The sequence below is a fragment of the Poecile atricapillus genome, chromosome W, assembly GCF_030490865.1.
Source record: "Poecile atricapillus isolate bPoeAtr1 chromosome W, bPoeAtr1.hap1, whole genome shotgun sequence".
NCBI classification, from domain to species: Eukaryota; Metazoa; Chordata; class Aves; order Passeriformes; family Paridae; genus Poecile; species Poecile atricapillus.
This window is the reverse complement of record NC_081288.1, coordinates 26137661-26155605: the sequence shown is the minus strand read 5'-3', so window position 1 is coordinate 26155605 and position 17945 is coordinate 26137661. Positions and strand designations below refer to the sequence as shown.

The following is a 17945-nucleotide window of genomic DNA, read 5'->3' as shown; positions in this document are numbered from 1 at the left end:
GGGGCTGTCTCTGCCACAAAAGGCCTTGAGAATCCTCTAACTGCTGAGTCTACCTTGGCTGGGAAGTGGGGAAGTCTGTGGTTTTCCTCAGGGCTTCACACCTAGTTGGCTTATCTCCTGCCCAAATAAGAAAACAAAATAAATACTGCTGCCAGAAATGATGCTGCTGAGGATCTTGGCAGCTTGCTGGGGATGGAGGAATTCAGTCTGTTCTCAACAGCTGTATGGGTGCCCTGTGGTAAAGGTGGCAGCTCTAGGCTGTAGTACAAATGGTGCTGCTGTGTGGAGACACCCCAAGGCTCCTGAGATCCTGTTGGTGCTCCCACTGGCCTGAGATCGCCTCAGGACTAGCAGGAAGGCTGGGAAAGATTGTTGACCCCAAAATCTACCATGTGGGACCTCTGCAGATAGAGCTGCTGCATTTTATGAGGTGAAAGGACTCTGCAGAGCACTTGCCCTGCCATCCTTCCAGCTGAAAGCCAACATGCTTGCATTAGGCTCTTCCCTCCTTAAAATGTGTTTGGGGTTATTTTGTTTTCTTCAGGCAAAATTGCAGGCCTGCCTGCTCCCTGTTGGAAGCTCACCCTGCCTTTTGGGTGGCATGTGGCCCCCTCCCTCACACCAAGTGACTACTTGTTGGGTCTTTGCTGGCCTTCTGGGAATGCAGCAAGTGATGCCTTGGTCACAGTGGTGTGAACATGGGTGTCCTGTACCAGTACAAGCCAACTGCCCTCTGGCCTGGGTAAGAATCTCAGGGGCCCTGGAGAGGTACTCCCAATCAGGTATCCTATTATAGGATCATCTCTCTGGGGAGTGAAGGGTTCCTGGATCCTTTGCACCAGTGGCTGCCAGCTTCCACAGCTATTGTTTACGTTTTCCTTACTACACAGATCCTCCACCTCTTTTGCAGATGCTCTTTAGCCGGATTTCCTCTTTCTTTGGGATTTACATTCCCATGCTATCATTGTTTCCCCAGGCTTTCTGCTTTGCAGTGTCAGCAGGGAAATATCAACCTGCCCCTGCCACCCTCCTTTCATCATCCCAATTGCCACCTCCAAAATTCTCCAACTGTAGTGGAGAATTTTGACTCTTCTGGGGTCACTGAAGTCTCATCCCCTTCCAGTGCTGGGAGCACATACCCTGCACAAGGGACCCCATCTGCACAGGGCTGGTGTCTGACTATATGGAGGCTCAGCTCTGCAGACGAAGGAAGTCGCCAGTGCTGGCAGAGTTGCTGTCTGGCTTCCCACTATTGTTCCCAGTGGCAAATAAAAGGGGGGTGAACGCCCCTGCTGAGCATTGTAGGAGGGGGTAAATGTTATCTTGATAAAATCTCATGGCCCCTCTCTGAGCAGCTCGTGCCTCTTTCCTGCTCGTCTCCCTCTCTGCATATTCTCACATCCATGGTACTTGTGGCTCAGCTCTTTGCATGGGTAGTTTTACTTGTCCCTCAGACAGAATCACAGAATGGGTCAGGTTGGAACAGACCACAGGGGGTCATCTGGCCCAACCTCCCTGCTCAAGCAGGGCCATCCCAGAGCACAAGGCACAGGATTGCTGATGGTTCTGGATTATCTCCAGCGAGGGAGACTCCACAACTTCTCTGGGCAATCTGTTCCAGTGTGTGGTCACTGCACAGTAAAGTTCTTCCACATGTTCAGGTGGAACTTCCTGTGCATCAGTTTCTGCCTATTGCCTCTTATTGCTTGGCAGCACTGAGAAGAGCCTGGCCCCAATCTCTTGTCACTCTCCCTTCAGCCACTGATGCAGTCCCCTCTCAGTTGTCTCTTCTCAAGGCTGAACAGACCCAGCTCCTTCAGCCCTTCCTCATAAGAGAGATTCTCCACCCCTTCATCATCTCCACAGCCCTCTGCTGGACCCTCTCCAGGAGCTCCATGTCTCACTTGTACTGCTGAGGAGCCCAGAACTGGACACAGGAAGAGACACATGCTGCTCTCCCTCTCAGGCAGCTGTAAGGATAGGGTTAGTAATTTGCAGTATATGCCTTCAACAAGGGCTTGGTGGTGAACATGTTGCAGAAAAAAGGTCACAAGTGCCTATGCACAACCCATGAAGGAAGCACGGTTTCGGTTTTGGCTTTTTGCAGTTCAGGTCAAAGTTCAACCGTAGTGTGTTAGATAAGAAGTGAACTACAGGTGCAAGAAATTGTGCAAGTGCAAGAAGTGGGGTCACAAATAGGACATTTGGGTTTTGAGGTACTTGCTTTGCACAACCCCCAGAACAGACCCCCAGTGACTGTCAAATTAAGATCTGAGTATGTGTGATGGCAGAACCATGCCTACTCTTGCCTCACATGCTAATGAGGAATTGAAAGTCACTTCTACCTCTGCTTTTTACCAAAATAAAGGACTGCATAAGTATTAGTCAGGAAATAAAGTGAACTGCGTGGGACCTCACCATCAAGAAGCCCAAGGCACAGGAGGACCAGTGGGAGGCTGATAGATCCATGGAGGTGACTGCCTTCTACTTGCCTTATCTCTCTTCTTCTCCCCCTCTCACTTTCTCTCTCTCTTTCTTGTTTCCATATAAGATTAATTTTGTAAAATAAAGTCAGCATTGTTGAACTGACATTTAGTCTCCTTTGCACCTTAATTTGGGCAGAGAACTACAACAGTGAATTGTAGAGTTTTAATTGGCATCACTGTTCTCTGACCCAAACTGCCATTTAACAGTTCTGAACTTTTACTGTTCTTCCTGCCTGGTGGGAGATTCACCCTCTGAGGGAGATTGACCAAACTTTTACTGTTACTTTTACTGTCCTTCTGTGGGTGACAGCCTTCTCCTGCCTGGTGTGCCCAGGTTGTCTCCCTCTGAGGGGAACAAAAAGAAAAATGGTTACCAAGGATGACCGGTGTAAGGCTAAAGTTTTAGTCTCTCCTGGAGAAGCTTGGTAGTTGCCTCTCTCCTCCAGGGTTGGAGCGGGCATAAACTAATTGTGATAATGAACAGGCAATAGCTGATCACATTGCTAGTTTGCAGGTCGAGTGAAAAATGGGATGAGGAAAAGGTAAGTTGCCCATTAAAGGTAAGAAGTTAAGTTATTTGTGCAGTTTTGGGAGGTTGTTTATCTTGCTTGCAAAAGGAAATGAAAAGCTTCCTGCCATCTGAAAAGAGTTGCAGATGTAAAATATATGACTTTGGAGTCAGAAAATGAGGTTCTTAGAACAGCATTGTCTTTTGAGAAAAAGACACAGGAGAAATTGTAATAACTAGTAGATATTATTTTAAATAAAAATGAGCAATTAGAAGAACTACTGTCTGCAGCAGAAATATGAGAAAAAGAAATGCAGAAAAATCTAGGTAAATTACTTGATAAAATCCCACATGAATCATCCTCTAATTCAGTCCAGCACATCTATAGGGTGGTATATTTGTGAGGATCCTGAAACACAGCATGGGGACATTTGGTCATCATTTTGATGATTTTTAGAGGCAGATTCTGACCCTACCCCAAAAGCAGTAAAAGTTCAGCCTTTATTTGAAACAGAAACTGCGGGCGAGGGGGGTGGAGAAACCCACACTGCTGTTCCCCACAGAGTAAGATACATTGCTGGAAGAACGTTCTAGATGTTCAGGGGAAAACAAAACCGAATGCAAGTTTCCTTTATGGGCAGGGATCAGATGTTGCTGAGTGAGGAAGAGGCAGAAAGATTCTGGTGACGTAGAATATTTTTAACTACTACCTCAGGTAACCGTAACTACTCATCAACAACCTGAGCTGCCTACTGGGCTGGGAGCATGGACCCACAGGACACAGGAAAGCCTACTGCAGTTTAAAATGTCAGGATTCTCAGTTCTGGCAGCCTCTGTGCAAAAGGCAGTGTGTATTTAAGCAATGTACAAAAGACATCAGTTAAGGTGATTCCTGACGGTAGCTCCTGCCAGTCCAGCCAGATTAACTCCTCCCCTTTGTGGCCTTCCAGATAGGCTGACAATGTTTCTCTTAAACCCAAGATCACATACAAATGGATGGCACCATGAATATTACTGCAGCAGTGGCACAACCACCTATAGACCAAATTGACATACTTGCCTGGTATGAATTTGCCCAGGAAATAGGGAATTATGGGTGCCTTATCAGATGGGTTGGAGCAACCTCTGGGAAGCCACCTGAACCCTCCTGGTGAGTCTGTCAAATTTATATCAGCGCAGCAAAGCTAAAATCTAAACCAAGACTTGATTAGGTTAACAATACCCACTGCTGCAGGTATTAATGGGGTGGTGGCAGAACCAAAGTTTTCTGTGTTATGCTTGGGAAGTGAAAAATAGTTCTGAAAAAATCCATCAAATTACTGTGAGATGGAGAATGCCCTCCTGTTAACCCATTGTGCACTGGTTTGATGGAAACTGAGTGATTCCATTTTATGGTTTTTCCAGGTTATAGGCATCCTGCATATTAGAAAGTGCACCTAGAGCTGAGGGTTCTCCTATTCCAACTTTGAGCATCCACAGCTCAGGTTTTTAGCTTTTGTGCATACTGTGTTTTGGGGGTTTTAATTTCTGTATGTATCTGTAAGTTTTGTTTACCAATTTAACCAAGTAATGAAGGTTAACAAGTGCAGCATTTATAAACTGTGTTGGAAAGATATGCCTTGGTTTAATATGTTTATATTTAATGAAATTAAGCAATTGTTGCTTGTTTTTGTTGTTGCTTTTGCTTAAATCTGTAGAAGACCCCCTTCTCATGGGTATATTTACTAAGACTGGAATTCCCAGGATACCCTCCAGACAGCAAATCCTTACTCCCCAGATAAAAAGCAAGTTATTGTGTAATTCAGCCAGCCATTCAATTTTGCTCCAATATTTGAGAAGGGGACCCATAGCTCTGTATTATCCCTGGGATGGCTGCAGGGGAGCAGTGTGAAGATGTGGAGGTGTGTAGAGGTGTACCTTGGACACAGAAGTGTGGTGGGAAGGAGACCCAATGCCAAGAAACACCATCCCTATCACTGGCTCCTGCTGGTTCCATGCTCAGCCCATGGAGGTTTCACCAACAGTTTCAGAGTCCTCCACAGCAAACAAATTTCCTAAGCCTGCTGGACTTTATGACCCCTTGCTTGTGGGAAACACCTCCAGGGAAGGAGTGCTTATCAGCACTCACTTCTCCTTTCTTCAGGATGTTTTAGGGAAGGGTAGAAGCTTTCTCCCAGCTGTCTGTGCAGCAGCAGGATGACTGCACTCAAGTGCTCCCTGCAGGGCTTGGGAGGGGGACTGAGGGACTACTAGGCTCCTGAGCCTTGACCTCCTCCTCTGTCTCTCTTTTCCACTTTTGGAGTCTTACAAGTCAGGGACACTGTCTACTGACTTACATTGTAGCTCCTACCTGGGGAGAAGACAGCAGGGGTGATACTTGCCTGTGAGGACAACATTCCCAAGTTCAAGGGTTAGGGAGGATGGGACGATTGAACCTGATGTGGCCTGGTGTCTGGCTCTTCAGGCTAAAAGGTTTGGGTCTACATGGGGCTTGGATGGGAGGTTGCAGAGAGCTACCACACATGGGTATTGCAACCCACACAGCTGAGGGTGAATCTAGAGGCACAAGAAGGGAAGAAGCTTGGATGCCACCATGTCACTCCTGCAAAGGACGCTCCATAGCTCGTGCCATCTAGAGGGGATGTGTTGGTTGTCCTCTCCTCCAGGCCCCTTTGAGCCCTTCCTTGGAGCACTGTGGGGAAGGATGGTGGAGACCTTTTTGTGTGCTGGTATGGATTTTAGAATTGCCCTTTGCCACAAAGGGAAGGAGCTGGGATGTTCTTTTGGGTGAGCTGTTACATGCAGGAGAGAAGTGAGCACGGTGGTCACACCTCCTTGGATAGCTGGGAAGTTTTGTCATGTCATGTCTAAAGTAGCACCCCTAAGGGCTGTGTGTGATAGTCCTTCCACTGGGAGCCCACCAAGGAGGCTGGGACCTGCTTTTATTTCCTGGAATCCCTAGTGAGAAGTGTACATATAAGCTTTTTCCTTGGATCAAAGTCTTCTGGCCTAACAACAGCTGTTGGAGCTTTGCAGAGCCAGGGGTCATGTTAATGTATAAACCACAGGGAAGTTTAGGGCTGTAAGATCCTATGTGCAAAGCCTTTCTGAGCTGAACTGCTGGTTTCTCCCTGCCTGGTTACTCTGCCCTCTGAGGAAGATGCCTGTAAGGGCTGCTGCTCCTGTTCTCTGTCACCCAGGGTCATCAGCTCAGCAAAGCTGAGTGAGACTGGCAAGTCATAGCCACTCTCACCATTTGCATTTCTTGGGCAGCATCAGCTTTCCACCAAACCCTGGGCAGTGCCCCTCTGCTTTAACTCTCTTTGTATCTTGGCTGTCCTGCTTTCTTTTCCTTCTGCTGAGAACAAGCCTGTTTTCACTTCCTCTCTCTCCGATGTCTCTTCTCTCTTGCGGGCTTCACTCACCTCACTCTCACTGAATGAGAAGTTCATGCAAGACCTGCAGCGTGGAGGGTTTTGGTCATCAGAGGAGCACTAGCTGAGAGCAATGTCCTGGGTGGGATACCTCCAAGCAGCACCCTCTCAGTTTCAGTGGCAAGTCAGGAGGAATGGCTGAAGGAGCCCCACAGACTATTTTTCTCTACTTCAGGGAAATATCGAAATCTTAAACCTGGATATGAAGCCTGGGGACACCCTGAAGGTGAAGGGCAAAATACCTGCTGATGCTGTTGGGTAAGTACAAAGAAACCACCTTGGAATGCCAGGGTTGAAGGTAGGCTGTAGAGGAAAGTGATTTCCCAAGGTTGCCAGATACAAAATAGCACATTGTTCTGCCACCTGCAACACTGATGGGAGGAACTGGGTGCAGAGTGATGTATTGGATCTCAAGTCTTCCAAAACCCTCTCCTGTCCATGCATTTGACTTTCCTCATGCTCATTTTACAGCTTCAGCGTCAATCTTGGCTGCAGCTCCAGAGATCTGGCATTTCACTTCAATCCCCGCTTCAATGAGTCTGTCATCGTCTGTAACTCCAAGTGCTCCGACGCCTGGCAGACGGAACATCGTGACCGCCACCTCTCTTTCTTCAGGGGCTGCACCGTCAAGGTGAGGGGTCTGTGCCAGTATGGGGTTATGGGGCATGTGTGGTGTGTGTGGTGGGTATGGGGTATGTGGGGAATGTGTGGTGAGAGGAAGCCCCCAGTTAGCAGGTTCCCATACCATAGTTTTCCCGGTCCTACCCGATACCTCCTGCTCACTCACAATTGCCCCTCATTTTCTGGGCTTTTGGTCCTGATTGCCATTTCCACTCCTCGTTCAATACTGCAATAGCATTTCTGGGAATTTTATGTGAGTCCTGTCTGTCTCACACTTTGTAAGCGCTTCCTAGCCCTTCCATCTGCCCAGCAGGTGAGTGTACCTGGGGCATGTATGAAAGTAAAGGGAGTCTCCAAGAAACAGGATCTTGCTGCTGTCTACCTTACTTCTCTCCCTCCCCTCTAGGTAAACACAGGCTTCAAGGCAACCCAGAGTTTGGAGCAATGTCCAAAAGCCTCTCCCTCAACTCTTCTGTCCTCATTACTCCTGGATCCATGCTGCCAATCTGTTCGTTTTCTCTTCCTGCCAGGGATGCTGTCCTAGTTGCTGCCTCACTCTATCTGATGTCCTAAATCATTAACAGGGGTGCATTTAGGAGTAGTCCGGTTCCTGGAGCTGTGGAGAGAAAGCTTGTTTCCTCAGACAGAACTGGCTCTTGGGGAAGGTGTAGTGAGGCGATAGCTTTGGGGAACATTGCCTTTAGTTTGCAATGACCAGTGATGCATTCTTGTCCAGTCTGTTTGTGCATGTTTATCAGCAAAGTTCCTTTTTCTGAGTCCTGGTGAGCTGCTGAGGGCATTGGGGATCAGATTTATTCTGCCCTGTTCAGAGCAGAACGGTGGTGTGCACATTCCATATGCTCTATAAAGACATGTGAAGACACACTGGAGTTTAGCTGCTCTGAGTTTACAATCTGAGTAGCTGAAACGGCCTCGGGAGAGATCTTGTCTCCAATCATAGTCTGTATTCCTGCTTAGACCCTTAGACCCTGCTCACTTCCTGAATCACCCTGGCCTCAACCCCCAGCACCTTGCTTAAGGTTACAGCAGACAGGTAACAGCCACTCTTATGTAACAGTCAGGCCTTTTGCCTAGATGCTGACCTCTGAATACTCTCCTTGCCCTCAGCTCCTGCCCTTCTTTCTCTTTTTTCTCCCAGTTCTTCATTGAAATGCTGTCAGACAGATTCCGTGTGAAACTGCCGGATGGTTATGAAGTGTACTTCCCCAACCGGCACGGCTACCGCAGGATCAACTACATAAGCATCGTGGGAGGCTTAAAGATGGTCTCCTTCAAGCTGTTCTGATGGGCACTGCTTCCTAGCTCTAATAAAATCCCAAGCCAGTGGAAGACTGCTTTTTCTTCTGTGAGAGCTCTGTGCAAGCCACTGACAAAGCCCAAGGTTCTCCCACCAATAGGAAAGAAGCCATTGTTGGATAATTCCAGGTACCTTCCAGGTCAGAACAGGCCGTGGGGTTGAAGGGATAGTAGGTAGGCCAAAGCAGGCTGTAGGTGGGGTTCAGGATGAGGACATTATATGATAGTTTGGGAAACTGTTGTGTGATCTTTTCACAATGCTCCATTTCCTTCTGCAGCCGAGCTTTTGGGAAGGGGAGATACATCAAATGGGAAAGAAGGCATAAATGTGAATGAAGTGGCATTTGATGTGGCATTTGGTGCTACAAAAGTGCATAATTGAAAGGTGGCATGGGGACGGCAGCACAGGGGTGTCCCCAGCCAGCATTCCTGCCATAGATAAGGGATCATCTCCAACTTTCCCTTTTACCTAACCTCACTTATCTGCTGGTGCATTCCAGTCAGGTTGGCCATTACTCTGACATTTCCACAGCGGATCCTACTCATTGAATATGAGGCAGGGGAGGCAGTGGGATTTGGGCTCAGTTACGTGGCTCAGTACCTCTTTGCACAGGACTACAAATAGTCCCAGTTATTACATCCTGCTGCTCTAATTGAAAAGTATCTTGCCAGCCTGAAGTCACACTGATGTGTGACAGTAAACATTGGGACACTTGAGGCTGCATGGGAGGAGAGCAGAGTGGAAGAGCATCTTACGGAGAGCCTGGGCCATGGCAAGGTGGCAGGGTCCCTGCCCTCTCTCTCCACATCTTCACTGCCCAAGATGGAGGGCTTGGTGGCTGGGGCTCCAGCCAACATAGCAAGAAAGACAAAAAGGTCACAGCAGCCAAGGGGATGCACCAGAGAAGTTAGTATCAAAACTGTTTTAATAAGGACAATAATAAGTGCATGGGATACAGAGGGGAGGCAGAAAGGATAATTCCACGGATACAGGTCTTTGGTCTTGTGTTATGGTCTGGAAAGCAGAGGGCAGAGGGGAGCTCATCCTGAGAGCCCAGGTCCCCACCCTGGAAGGTGCAAGGGAGAATAAGGCTGATCCTGCTGGGTGCCACTGGCCAGACCTGGGGACTTCCTGAAGCTGGTGCCTGCCCTGGTTTGCTGCTGGTGGCTGGCAAGAGGCAGCCCCTTGGGGAGGCTGGGGAACACGGGCTTGCCCTTAACCTGGGTGGCCTGGCTGCAAGTAGCACTTCCACGTGCGGTATGTGCACACCCTGGAGCTCTTTATCCTGCTCTGAAGAGCTTCCTAGCAAAAGCAGCCGGGTGGCGGGCGAGCTGAGTGGGAGCAGAGTCCTGCAGCCATGGCCCAGCATCTCCTCCCACTGCACACCCCCTCCTGTCCCAGAGAACAAGGGGGGTCCTGTGAGGGTCCCTGCGGTGACCTCAGCCCCCGAGCACGTCGGCTCCACACCATGGCACAAAGGCGCTTCTATGAGGGCCACTTTGCACACGGGCCAGCGTGGGGAGCAGCTCATTCCAGGGTGGCTGTGTCACCCAGGGCCACTCAGAGAGGGACATTAGCCACGGGCCACGTTACCCTTGGGAAGGGGCGCGCTGCAAAGAGGGGGGTGTGTGGGGAATGGGGAGGGGGACAAGGATGGAGACACAAACTGTGCCGCCACCATGAGGATAGCGGCACAAGCCAAGTGGCTGCAGAGAAGCCTCCTTGTTCTGAGGCAGGGGGAAAAGAACAGGTTTTTAGAGCCTGAACAGAATTTGGTGACCTGACAACTTGCCTTTGCCACCAGTCAGCCAAGAAGTTTCTCCCCTCTCAGTTGCTGAGAGGAGCAGGAGTCAGGAAGGAAGCTGTCCTAAGTGATGCCCAGCAGCAGGAGGCAAGTGGAAAGATTCCTCATTATTTCTGTGCATGCTCTCACCTCCCGAATACTGAGCACACAGCTTTTGGTAGGAGGGGGGGCAGGGGAAAAGAGAAAGCTCAGCTCTGTGGGGTTTGCCTGCCCCTTGGGACCCCAGCTGACCTTTCTATGTTGATAGATGTGCTATACTGAAGGGTCTTGCACCAGCTGGACCTGGGGAGACCCCATCCCCTATGTGCCAGAGCTATCAGTGGGAATATCTCTGGGGAGAACATATGCCATTGCAGGGGATGGCTGGGGACATCAGTGGGAGGATGGAGTATGTCCCCAGACATGTTGGTGGAGCCAGGCTGAGGGCTGAGAGAGAGTGGGATGCTGGGGTACTGGGGAGAATGGGATGGGGTAGGAAGGATTTGGGGTTCCTTTGGCACATGGGAATGTTCCTTTGATGTATCATGGCCGTGAGGCTGGAGAAGGGGTGCTATGCCTGGCTGTGTGGTGCCCACTGGCCCTCTGCAGCAGCCTGGCCCAGCCCCAGAGAGCCCCCCAGGAGACGGGCTCTCCTCCTGCCCTCCCCGGCCTGCCCAGTGCCCCCACTTGGCAAGGAGAGACCCACTGGGTCTACTGGTGACACTGGCACCAGCGGGTGGGGCACAGGGAGGAGGGCAAAGACCCTGGCACCAGTGTCTCTGGTGGGGCCTGTGATGGGAGGGATGGCCGTTCACACCTTGACTTCATCGTCCTCTTCCTCCTCCTCATCGGCATACTCAAAGGAACTGCTGTGGCCCCCCCGGGCACCGCTGCAGCTTTCCTGCAGGCTGGAGAGCTTGCTCTCCTCCTCCTCCTCCTCTCCTTGGTTCCAGCTGGCCTCAGGGGACCGGCTCTCCCTTGTCACCTGTGACCCCCACAAGCTGCTGCTGGGGCTCTCCCACAGGGTCTGTGTCCGGGCCTGCCGGGGACCCTCGCCCTTCTCCGAGCTCCGTGGGGTGCTGGTCCCACCGTAATGGCGGGCCAGGACCTGGGCTGCTCGGTCAAATTCTCCAGCCTCAATGGTGCAGTCGTTCCAGTGGGCCTGCCACGGGGACCCTCTGGGCGCCGCCCCTGGCCCTGAAGCCCAGACAGAGTTCGCTCCAGCGCCTTCGATGGTGCGTGCCTCTCCATTGGCATGGACTGACAGACCCGGCAGCGAGCTGGCCCCTGACAGGTTGCTCTGCCTGGAGTGGTCCCAGAAGCTGGATGCTGCCTTGTCCTCTTTGTGGGACGCATGCACTGCTGGAGGGACCCTGTCCTTGGTCTCCTCTTCACACAGGAAGTGTGGGCCATCCTCCCCCACCTCGTTCCCATTGGTTTCAGAAAAGCTCATCACCTGGAGGAGCTCGCTCATCAGGGAGGGCCCCAGGTCTAGGCGGAAGGACAGCAGGGAGTCGGAGCGATCCAGCTCATCTTCCCCAGGATGGGTGCTCTCTTGGGCCTTTTCCAAGCGAGGGACACGAGGGATGGTACAAAATCCGGACTCCAGCCCTGTGAGGCAGAAGGTATGGCTGGTGAGGCAAGGGAGGAAGCCTGACTTACTTCTGCAGGGAAAAAGGGACACTGCCGAAGTGGCTCAGGTCATGCTCCCGTCGGTGGCACTGGCCTCTACAGGACAGGTCAGTGTCTCTGGGGACATCTCTGAAGCCCAGAGTTACAGCAGAGGGTCTCCAGGTGGGCTCTGGGCTCGGTAAGATGGCAGTGGGGGCTGAGCCAGGCAGGTGAGACCAGGAGATGGCAGCATTGCCTCAGCCTGCCTTTCCCTCTGAGCCTGGCCACCTCCCCTGGCCCCTGCAGGCACCCCAGATCCACCCTGAGACCTTCTGCTCCAGACCTCCCTCCCTGGGGAAAAGCTGAGCACAGCCCAGTGCTGTGAGGCTGGAGAGGAGCCACACAGATGGCCTGTCCCATCCTTCCCACAGTCCTTCCCCAAAGGGCACCCTGGCTGGCAGGGAGGGATGTGGACATGCATGGAGAAGGGGGGGATGGAATCCCTCGGGAGCAGGACATGGAGATACAGAGGTTGGCACAGCTAGCTAGAGGGTTAGAGCATTTGTGTGGAGGTGGGGAAGGCCATGCTGTGGGTCCCCTTGACCTCACAACCTTGAAGTGGGAACTGCTTCACTGTCCCAGCACCTTTTTGGCTTCCTCAGGGAGGCCGCTCAAGTGAAAGGTGTAGGGCCGAGGGTAGATGGGGGGTGCTCCCTCACAGCTGCTCCACACAGGCTGCCAGCTGTGTGTGGCTATGGGAAAGGGGGAGAAACAGAGAAACAATCCCTGCCCCACTTTGAGGGACACCCTGGGAGGAGAATCTCCAAAAGCAGGAGCAAGGATCATGGTTCAGAACTTGGAGGGATTATCAAGACTGGGCAGTCTTAAATATGCCATCTCTCCTTAAAACCCTAAGCCCCTCACTGGGACAATCTGAGGCACGGAGCAATGGAGAAGGGCCCCAGAGGATGCTCAGTGACTGGGCGCCAGCCTCTGCTTCACTCACCGTAGGCCTGGTGTGTTTTGGAGAAGCTGTTGGAGGCACTTTTGAAGGAGAACTTGCTGGTCAAGCCCCGACCGCCGCCGCCTCCGTCATACATCCCCTCGTTGAGCTGTGGCAGGGAGACGGCGTTCTTGATGATGGGTGAGATGGCTGGGGGCTCGGGCGAGGCCCCCGCCTGGCCCCCACTGCCCCGTCTCTTCAGCGGCGCCCGGCGGACGTGCCGCAGTGTCCGGGCAAAGAAGTTGTTGGGTTTGGCTGTGTCAGCCCCGCCGTGGTTGCTAAGGAAAGAGGTGTCCCCAAAGACGTCCCCGCCGCGCCCCACATGCATGGTGTGCCGGAAGTCACCCAGCGGCGGGCTGATCATGTCTGGCGTCAACTCCGACTTCAGCCGCCGCTTGCCGTGGGAGCCTGACACCCAGCTGAGCACCGGCAGCTTCCCCAGGCTCATGTTGTTGCACCCTTCGCCCTGCCTTTGAAAAAGCTCCAAAAATCAGCCCTCACCAGGCTTCCAGCACTGGGGTGGTCTGTCACATCCCCAGCCTCCCCATTGCTTGTGCTCCGATGTTCCTGGGGTAACAGCTCGTGTCACTCTGGCTTTCGGCAGGTTTCCTCCTTCCCTGCACTACGTCGCGCTCATGAAATCACCCTCAGAGGGCACGTCCTCAGTGCTGAGGTCAGTGGTGGCACAGAGATGTCCCCAGGGGCTGTCTGGGTCACCCCCTGTTCTGCAGATGTCGCTGGAAGCTGTGTCTGGTCGTGGACTTAGAGGTTAATCCACCGTCTTCTGCTGGTGCTGGGTGAGTGGGAGCCAGTCACGGATGGGGCAGCAGGCAACGAAGAGAGCTTGGGGTAGACTGGCAGGGCAAGAGCACTGGTCCCCTTGTTGGCCACCTAAACAAGGCAAGAGGAACACTGAAACCCTTGGAGAGGATTTTCCCAATCCCATTGGCTGTATCCACAGAACTGCCTGAGGAGGTTAAAGGCAGTGCATAAGGCAGTGGCGAGGTTGCTACTGGCTGCCCCCTTACCCGGCCCTTCTCTTGGCGAGGTAGAAAAAGGCTTTCCTCCAAAAAAACATGTGCTCTCCCTCACCTTGCTGACCTACCTCAGTGTGCCTTAGTTTCCTGTCTGCAAAGCAGCTTTGCCAGACCCACGCCGCAACACAGGCTGAGGATTTCCCTCCGAGGCAGAACCTCCTCCCAGAGCAGTGCCCTGCTTGGCTGCCCCAGCTCCTGGGGCGACAAACCTCTCCCTCCTTTTTTGCTATTCAGATGAACCCTTGAGGAGAGGGTGAGGCCTGGGGCCCATGTGCTTCTCAGGGAGGAGTGGTGGGAAGCAAAAATGCAATATTTGTATATTGCTTTGTTTGTCCTTCACTGGCTGGGTCCCTGGGTGCTGGGCAGACATGCTGGAGGAGCAGGGAGTCGGCAGTGTGAGGAGGGCAGCTGCTTTGCAGGCAGGGGAAACTGAGGCATGGCAAGGGAGGTGATTGCCTGAGCTGGAGGAGAAAGTGGGGTGGGTCCCTGCACTCAGGCAGATCCCTGAGGCACTGAGGGGCAGGCAGGAAGCAGCAGCTGGATGCAGGGCAGGGTGATGACCTCCCCAGTCAGTGGGGAGGACTCTCAGATCAGCAGATCCCCTGTTGGTGCGCACAGCGAGTGGGAGACGGTGGGCTGGGGAGAGGAGAGGGTTTGGTTGTGGGGCATCTCAGAGTGTCAGTGGCCTGGGCAGCCAGCTGGGGATGTATCCTTCCCTGGGCTCAGCTCTGTGGCTCTGGTGTCAGGACAGAGCTGTGTCCCTCCAGCAGGGCTGGCTGGGGAGGACAGCGTGCCAAGAGGTGACGCAGGAGCTTCACATCTCTTGATCTCCATGTGCTGGGACCCCCACTGCTGCATGACTTCCCCTGCCACGTTCCCTGCCTCTCCTGCTTGTCCGTGCAACGCCTCGGAGCAGCCAGGCAGTGCCAGGATGGCAAAGGCTCAGGTGAAAGGCAGTCCTGGATAAGAAATTGCTTTCCTGGCTGGCTAGATGCATTTTGCTTTGCCCTGGCCCTGTTTGCTCACCCGGGGCCCCTCTTATCTGCCAGGGGTTAATGACTAGGGAAGAGAAAACAAACCTCCCCCAGCAGTGCCTAGCACCATTGGCTGCCTCCCCAGGGTGGCAGTGGCCTCCTGGGGTGGCAGTGGCTGTTGGCAGGGACAGAATGGTGGCAGGTTGGGTTCCTGCTGGCCCCCAGCTCCCTGGCTCATGCAGCTCATGTCTTCCTCCTGCCCAAAGAGGCCATGCAGTGCTGCTTTGCAGCCAGGACAAACCAGACATGTGGCAGATTTGGGGTGAGGGTACAACTGGGGAGCTATTTCCTTTCTCTGGTGGAAGCCCAACCATAACCATTGGGTCAGGGCTCTCCTGGAGTGCAAAGGAAACTACTAGGGTGGTCCCTGTACCATAACTGGGGTCTTGGGACCACAGGGAGAGAGATGCAACCATATTTTTGAGCTATCCCCAGGATCTTCCAGGAAAGCAAGTGACCCTGGGAGAGGGGATTAGGTGAGTTACAGCACTCAAGTTTTCCCTTTCCTCTGCACACTGTAGCCCCTGATAAACTCAAAGTAGGGACTGTCCCCTTTAGCATGTGCTGCACCAGCCAGGGCTACTCTGAGGGGGGACCTTCCTACCCCACCCCAGGTCCCCCACACAACATAGCTGCCCTGCACACCCCTGTGGGGGACATTGGGATGGGGCGGGGAGGCAAGGAAAAGGCGGGGACAGTGGGGAAAAAGGGGAAAAGTGGGAGGAGAGCATCCCCTTGTTCTCTATCTGGACAAATACTGAGGGAGTGGGGTGGAGAAAAGGGTTTCTCCTTCCTTGTCTCTTGGTCACCACAGGGAAGCCAGCCAGCAGCTCCTGGCCTCTGGCTCTCCTTGCCTGCTGGCAGGCAGCAAGTGCTGGGAAGAGGGAGGGAGGGAGTGAAGCAGCTGGTGCCCAACCCTACCTGGATGGCAGGTTTCTGGCAGGGCTGTTGGGCTTTTCCTCCTTCCAATCTCCCCCTTTCCCTTCTTTCCTTCTGCCCCTGGTGTGGCTCCCTGCCCCTTTGAGCCCTCCCCTTCACCTGAAACGACTCCTCCACGCCAGGGAAACTCGTGATTCTGTGGGCAAAGGCTGCCCTCTGTGCTGTCCTTTCCTCCACTGGCCAAAGGGACCCCTCTGCCTGGCCACCTCTCTGTCCACGTGCCACCACCTCCATCTGGCAGCCCCCCGTGTTTGCCAGTTCCTGGCACAGCAAGCCCACAGTCCACCACGACCTCCCTCTCCCTGGCATACTCTCTCTGGCTCCCTTCTTGCCTCCTCTGGGAAGCCCCCTGCCTTCAAAGACCCACTGCCAGCACCTCCTCCTGCTCCCAGCCTGGCCTCCCCCGTTTCCCCCCGAGTTCAGCTGGTTACCACTGGTTTTCCACTAGCTGGGAATGGCCAGAGCTGTTCTGCTTGCTGGGAAGAGCGGAAACCAGAAAAGGAGGGGGGGAAATAATCCAGATGTTTAGTTGGATAGAGCTGCTGCAAGCAGCCTCTTCCCTCCCCCAAAGGGGACATACTGCAAAAGAGGGTGAGAAACTTGGGGTGGTCTCAACAGCAGGAAGAGAGGGTGGAAATGGCTGTGGGTGGCCAGGAAGGCTTTCCCAGCCTTCCTGAGTGATGAAAAACCTCCCTTTCCCCGAAGGAAGGGAGGCACAGTTCCCCTACTGGGTGACTGCTTTGGGATGAGGAAAGCCAGCAGGGGCAGGCTTTTGGGGAAGGGGGAAAGGGGCTTGGCTGGCTGGGTTGGGCCTCTTTCAGCTTTCCTGGAGCAGTGCCGGGCGGTAGGCAGACGCCTAAATCTGACTCCTGTGCTGCTGGCTGCTATATATACACATAGTGATATCTCAGTATAACAAGGGTATTTTTCCAAGCAGACATGCTGGGACATAGAGGAGGCCGGAGCTATGGAGATGGGCAGTTTCCAGCCATCCCTTCCCTGCTCACTTGTGAGAAAAGTGCTCCCTTTCTTCCTCCCTACCCCCAAAATTGAAGTGCCAAGAGCCTGTGGGGCTTTGAGGGGTATCCAGAGCAAGGTTTGGGAGACAAGCGTCCTCCTGCCTTTCCCCATCCGTGGGACCCTCTTCTCACTCCCTTTCCTTCCCGCCTCTCCCTCTTGTCCTGTGTCCCCTCTCCTCACTCCCAGTTTCCTGTTGCATTCCTGCCTTCTGCTCCCTTTCTTTTTTACCATCCTTCCCGTCTCTATCGCCTTGCCACCCCTCCCGCTTCTCCCCTTTCCAAACACCCTCTCAGCCCTTTTCCTTCTAGTCCCGACACCCCCCTGCCGCCAGCTCTACAAACTGATTAATCAAAACTTTCAGGATTTACCTCTTCCGAACCAGGGTTATTATTTTTTCCCCGCTCCTCCAGACGAAAAGTTGCGAGACACTCTCCGCAGGCCCCTGTAACTTGTTCCGAGGGTTACTGGTGCTGTGCTCCGGGATGGCGTGGGGGACAAAGGGGAGCCAGCGTCCCCCTCCTTTTCCCACGGCTGTCCCCCCAGGCTGGCTCCCGCAGGCTGACGCCCTGATGCCACGGGAGAGAGGGAGCGAAGCTGCCGGGGAGGGGACGTGGGAAGGAGGAGGGCGGGCTGCAGCAGCGCTGAGCCAATCCTCGACTCGGCAAGGAGAGCAGAGAAAATGAGATTTATTCCAACTATCCAGGACAGAAAACTTCAGGAACTTCTCTACCGCTCCCCTCCTCCTCCCCGCTTCCCCAGTGCCATTTCCCGTCCGCCGGCATTGGCTGCTCCCGCTCCCGGGTGCCTGCTTCAGTGGGTTTGGGGGAAGGGGGAAGGCCAGGTTGCTGTCTAACCCGGTTAGAGGAGCCTGGCTGCAGGCCAAAGGACAGGGGTTTGAAGCCTGTGTGTGTGTGTGACCCCGCGGGTATCACACAGGGTCCCCTGATCCCACATTGGATAGGAAACTCCCAGTGGTGTAGCACTGCCAGTCAGGACTGGGGTCTGCGAGTGGGTGGTCATTCCAGGACCTGTAGGTGGCATTGGGATGGGCATTAGCAGGATGAGAGCCTCCCTGACGGCCACGTGGGCCAGGCTGGTGTTTGTTACAGGGTCAGGACAAGTGTCAGGGCATCAGGACAAGCGTCATACCA

The 17945-nt window shown here is 53.4% G+C and overlaps 2 protein-coding genes across 4 annotated transcripts; one reads left to right on the top strand and one right to left on the bottom strand.

The window, feature by feature from the left end:
* Positions 1 to 2350: 2350 nt before the first annotated feature.
* On the top strand, positions 2351 to 8417 carry LOC131591926 (galectin-2-like). Of its 3 annotated transcripts, none has more exons than XM_058863053.1 (4): positions 2351 to 2473; positions 6604 to 6686; positions 6900 to 7059; positions 8209 to 8416. In XM_058863053.1, the coding sequence occupies exons 1-4, from the start codon at positions 2468 to 2470 to the stop codon at positions 8353 to 8355; spliced, it is 396 nt and encodes a 131-aa protein (XP_058719036.1). In that variant the 5' UTR covers positions 2351 to 2467; the 3' UTR covers positions 8356 to 8416. The 3 variants fall into 3 exon arrangements, with proteins under 3 accessions (XP_058719036.1, XP_058719037.1, XP_058719038.1); XM_058863054.1 differs by lacking the exon at positions 2351 to 2473 and adding an exon at positions 6051 to 6160 and having other exon boundaries at positions 8209 to 8417; XM_058863055.1 differs by lacking the exon at positions 2351 to 2473 and adding an exon at positions 6137 to 6226 and having other exon boundaries at positions 8209 to 8417.
* An 862-nt stretch (positions 8418 to 9279) lies between these two features.
* On the bottom strand, positions 9280 to 17557 carry LOC131591969 (cdc42 effector protein 1-like). Its single transcript, XM_058863136.1, has 3 exons — positions 17163 to 17557; positions 12768 to 13655; positions 9280 to 11761 (listed from the first exon to the last, which is right to left on the bottom strand). Exons 2-3 carry the CDS (start codon positions 13210 to 13212, stop codon positions 10962 to 10964), a joined length of 1245 nt encoding a protein of 414 aa, XP_058719119.1. The 5' UTR covers positions 13213 to 13655; positions 17163 to 17557; the 3' UTR covers positions 9280 to 10961.
* Between the last annotated feature and the right edge of the window lie 388 nt (positions 17558 to 17945).

What these genes read in the sequence shown, in the direction of transcription:
- LOC131591969 (XM_058863136.1), bottom strand. Translation starts at nt 13,212, where the DNA reads ATGAGCCTGGGGAAGCTGCCGGTGCTCAGCTGGGTGTCAGGCTCCCAC. An exon ending in CAAAACACACCAGGCCTACG is followed by an intron (nt 11,762 to 12,767) that starts GTGAGTGAAGCA and finishes TCTGCCTCACAG; the next exon opens with GGCTGGAGTCCGGATTTTGT.
- LOC131591926 (XM_058863054.1), top strand. An exon ending in ATACCTGCTGATGCTGTTGG is followed by an intron (nt 6,687 to 6,899) that starts GTAAGTACAAAG and finishes CTCATTTTACAG; the next exon opens with CTTCAGCGTCAATCTTGGCT. An exon ending in TCAGGGGCTGCACCGTCAAG is followed by an intron (nt 7,060 to 8,208) that starts GTGAGGGGTCTG and finishes TTTTTCTCCCAG; the next exon opens with TTCTTCATTGAAATGCTGTC.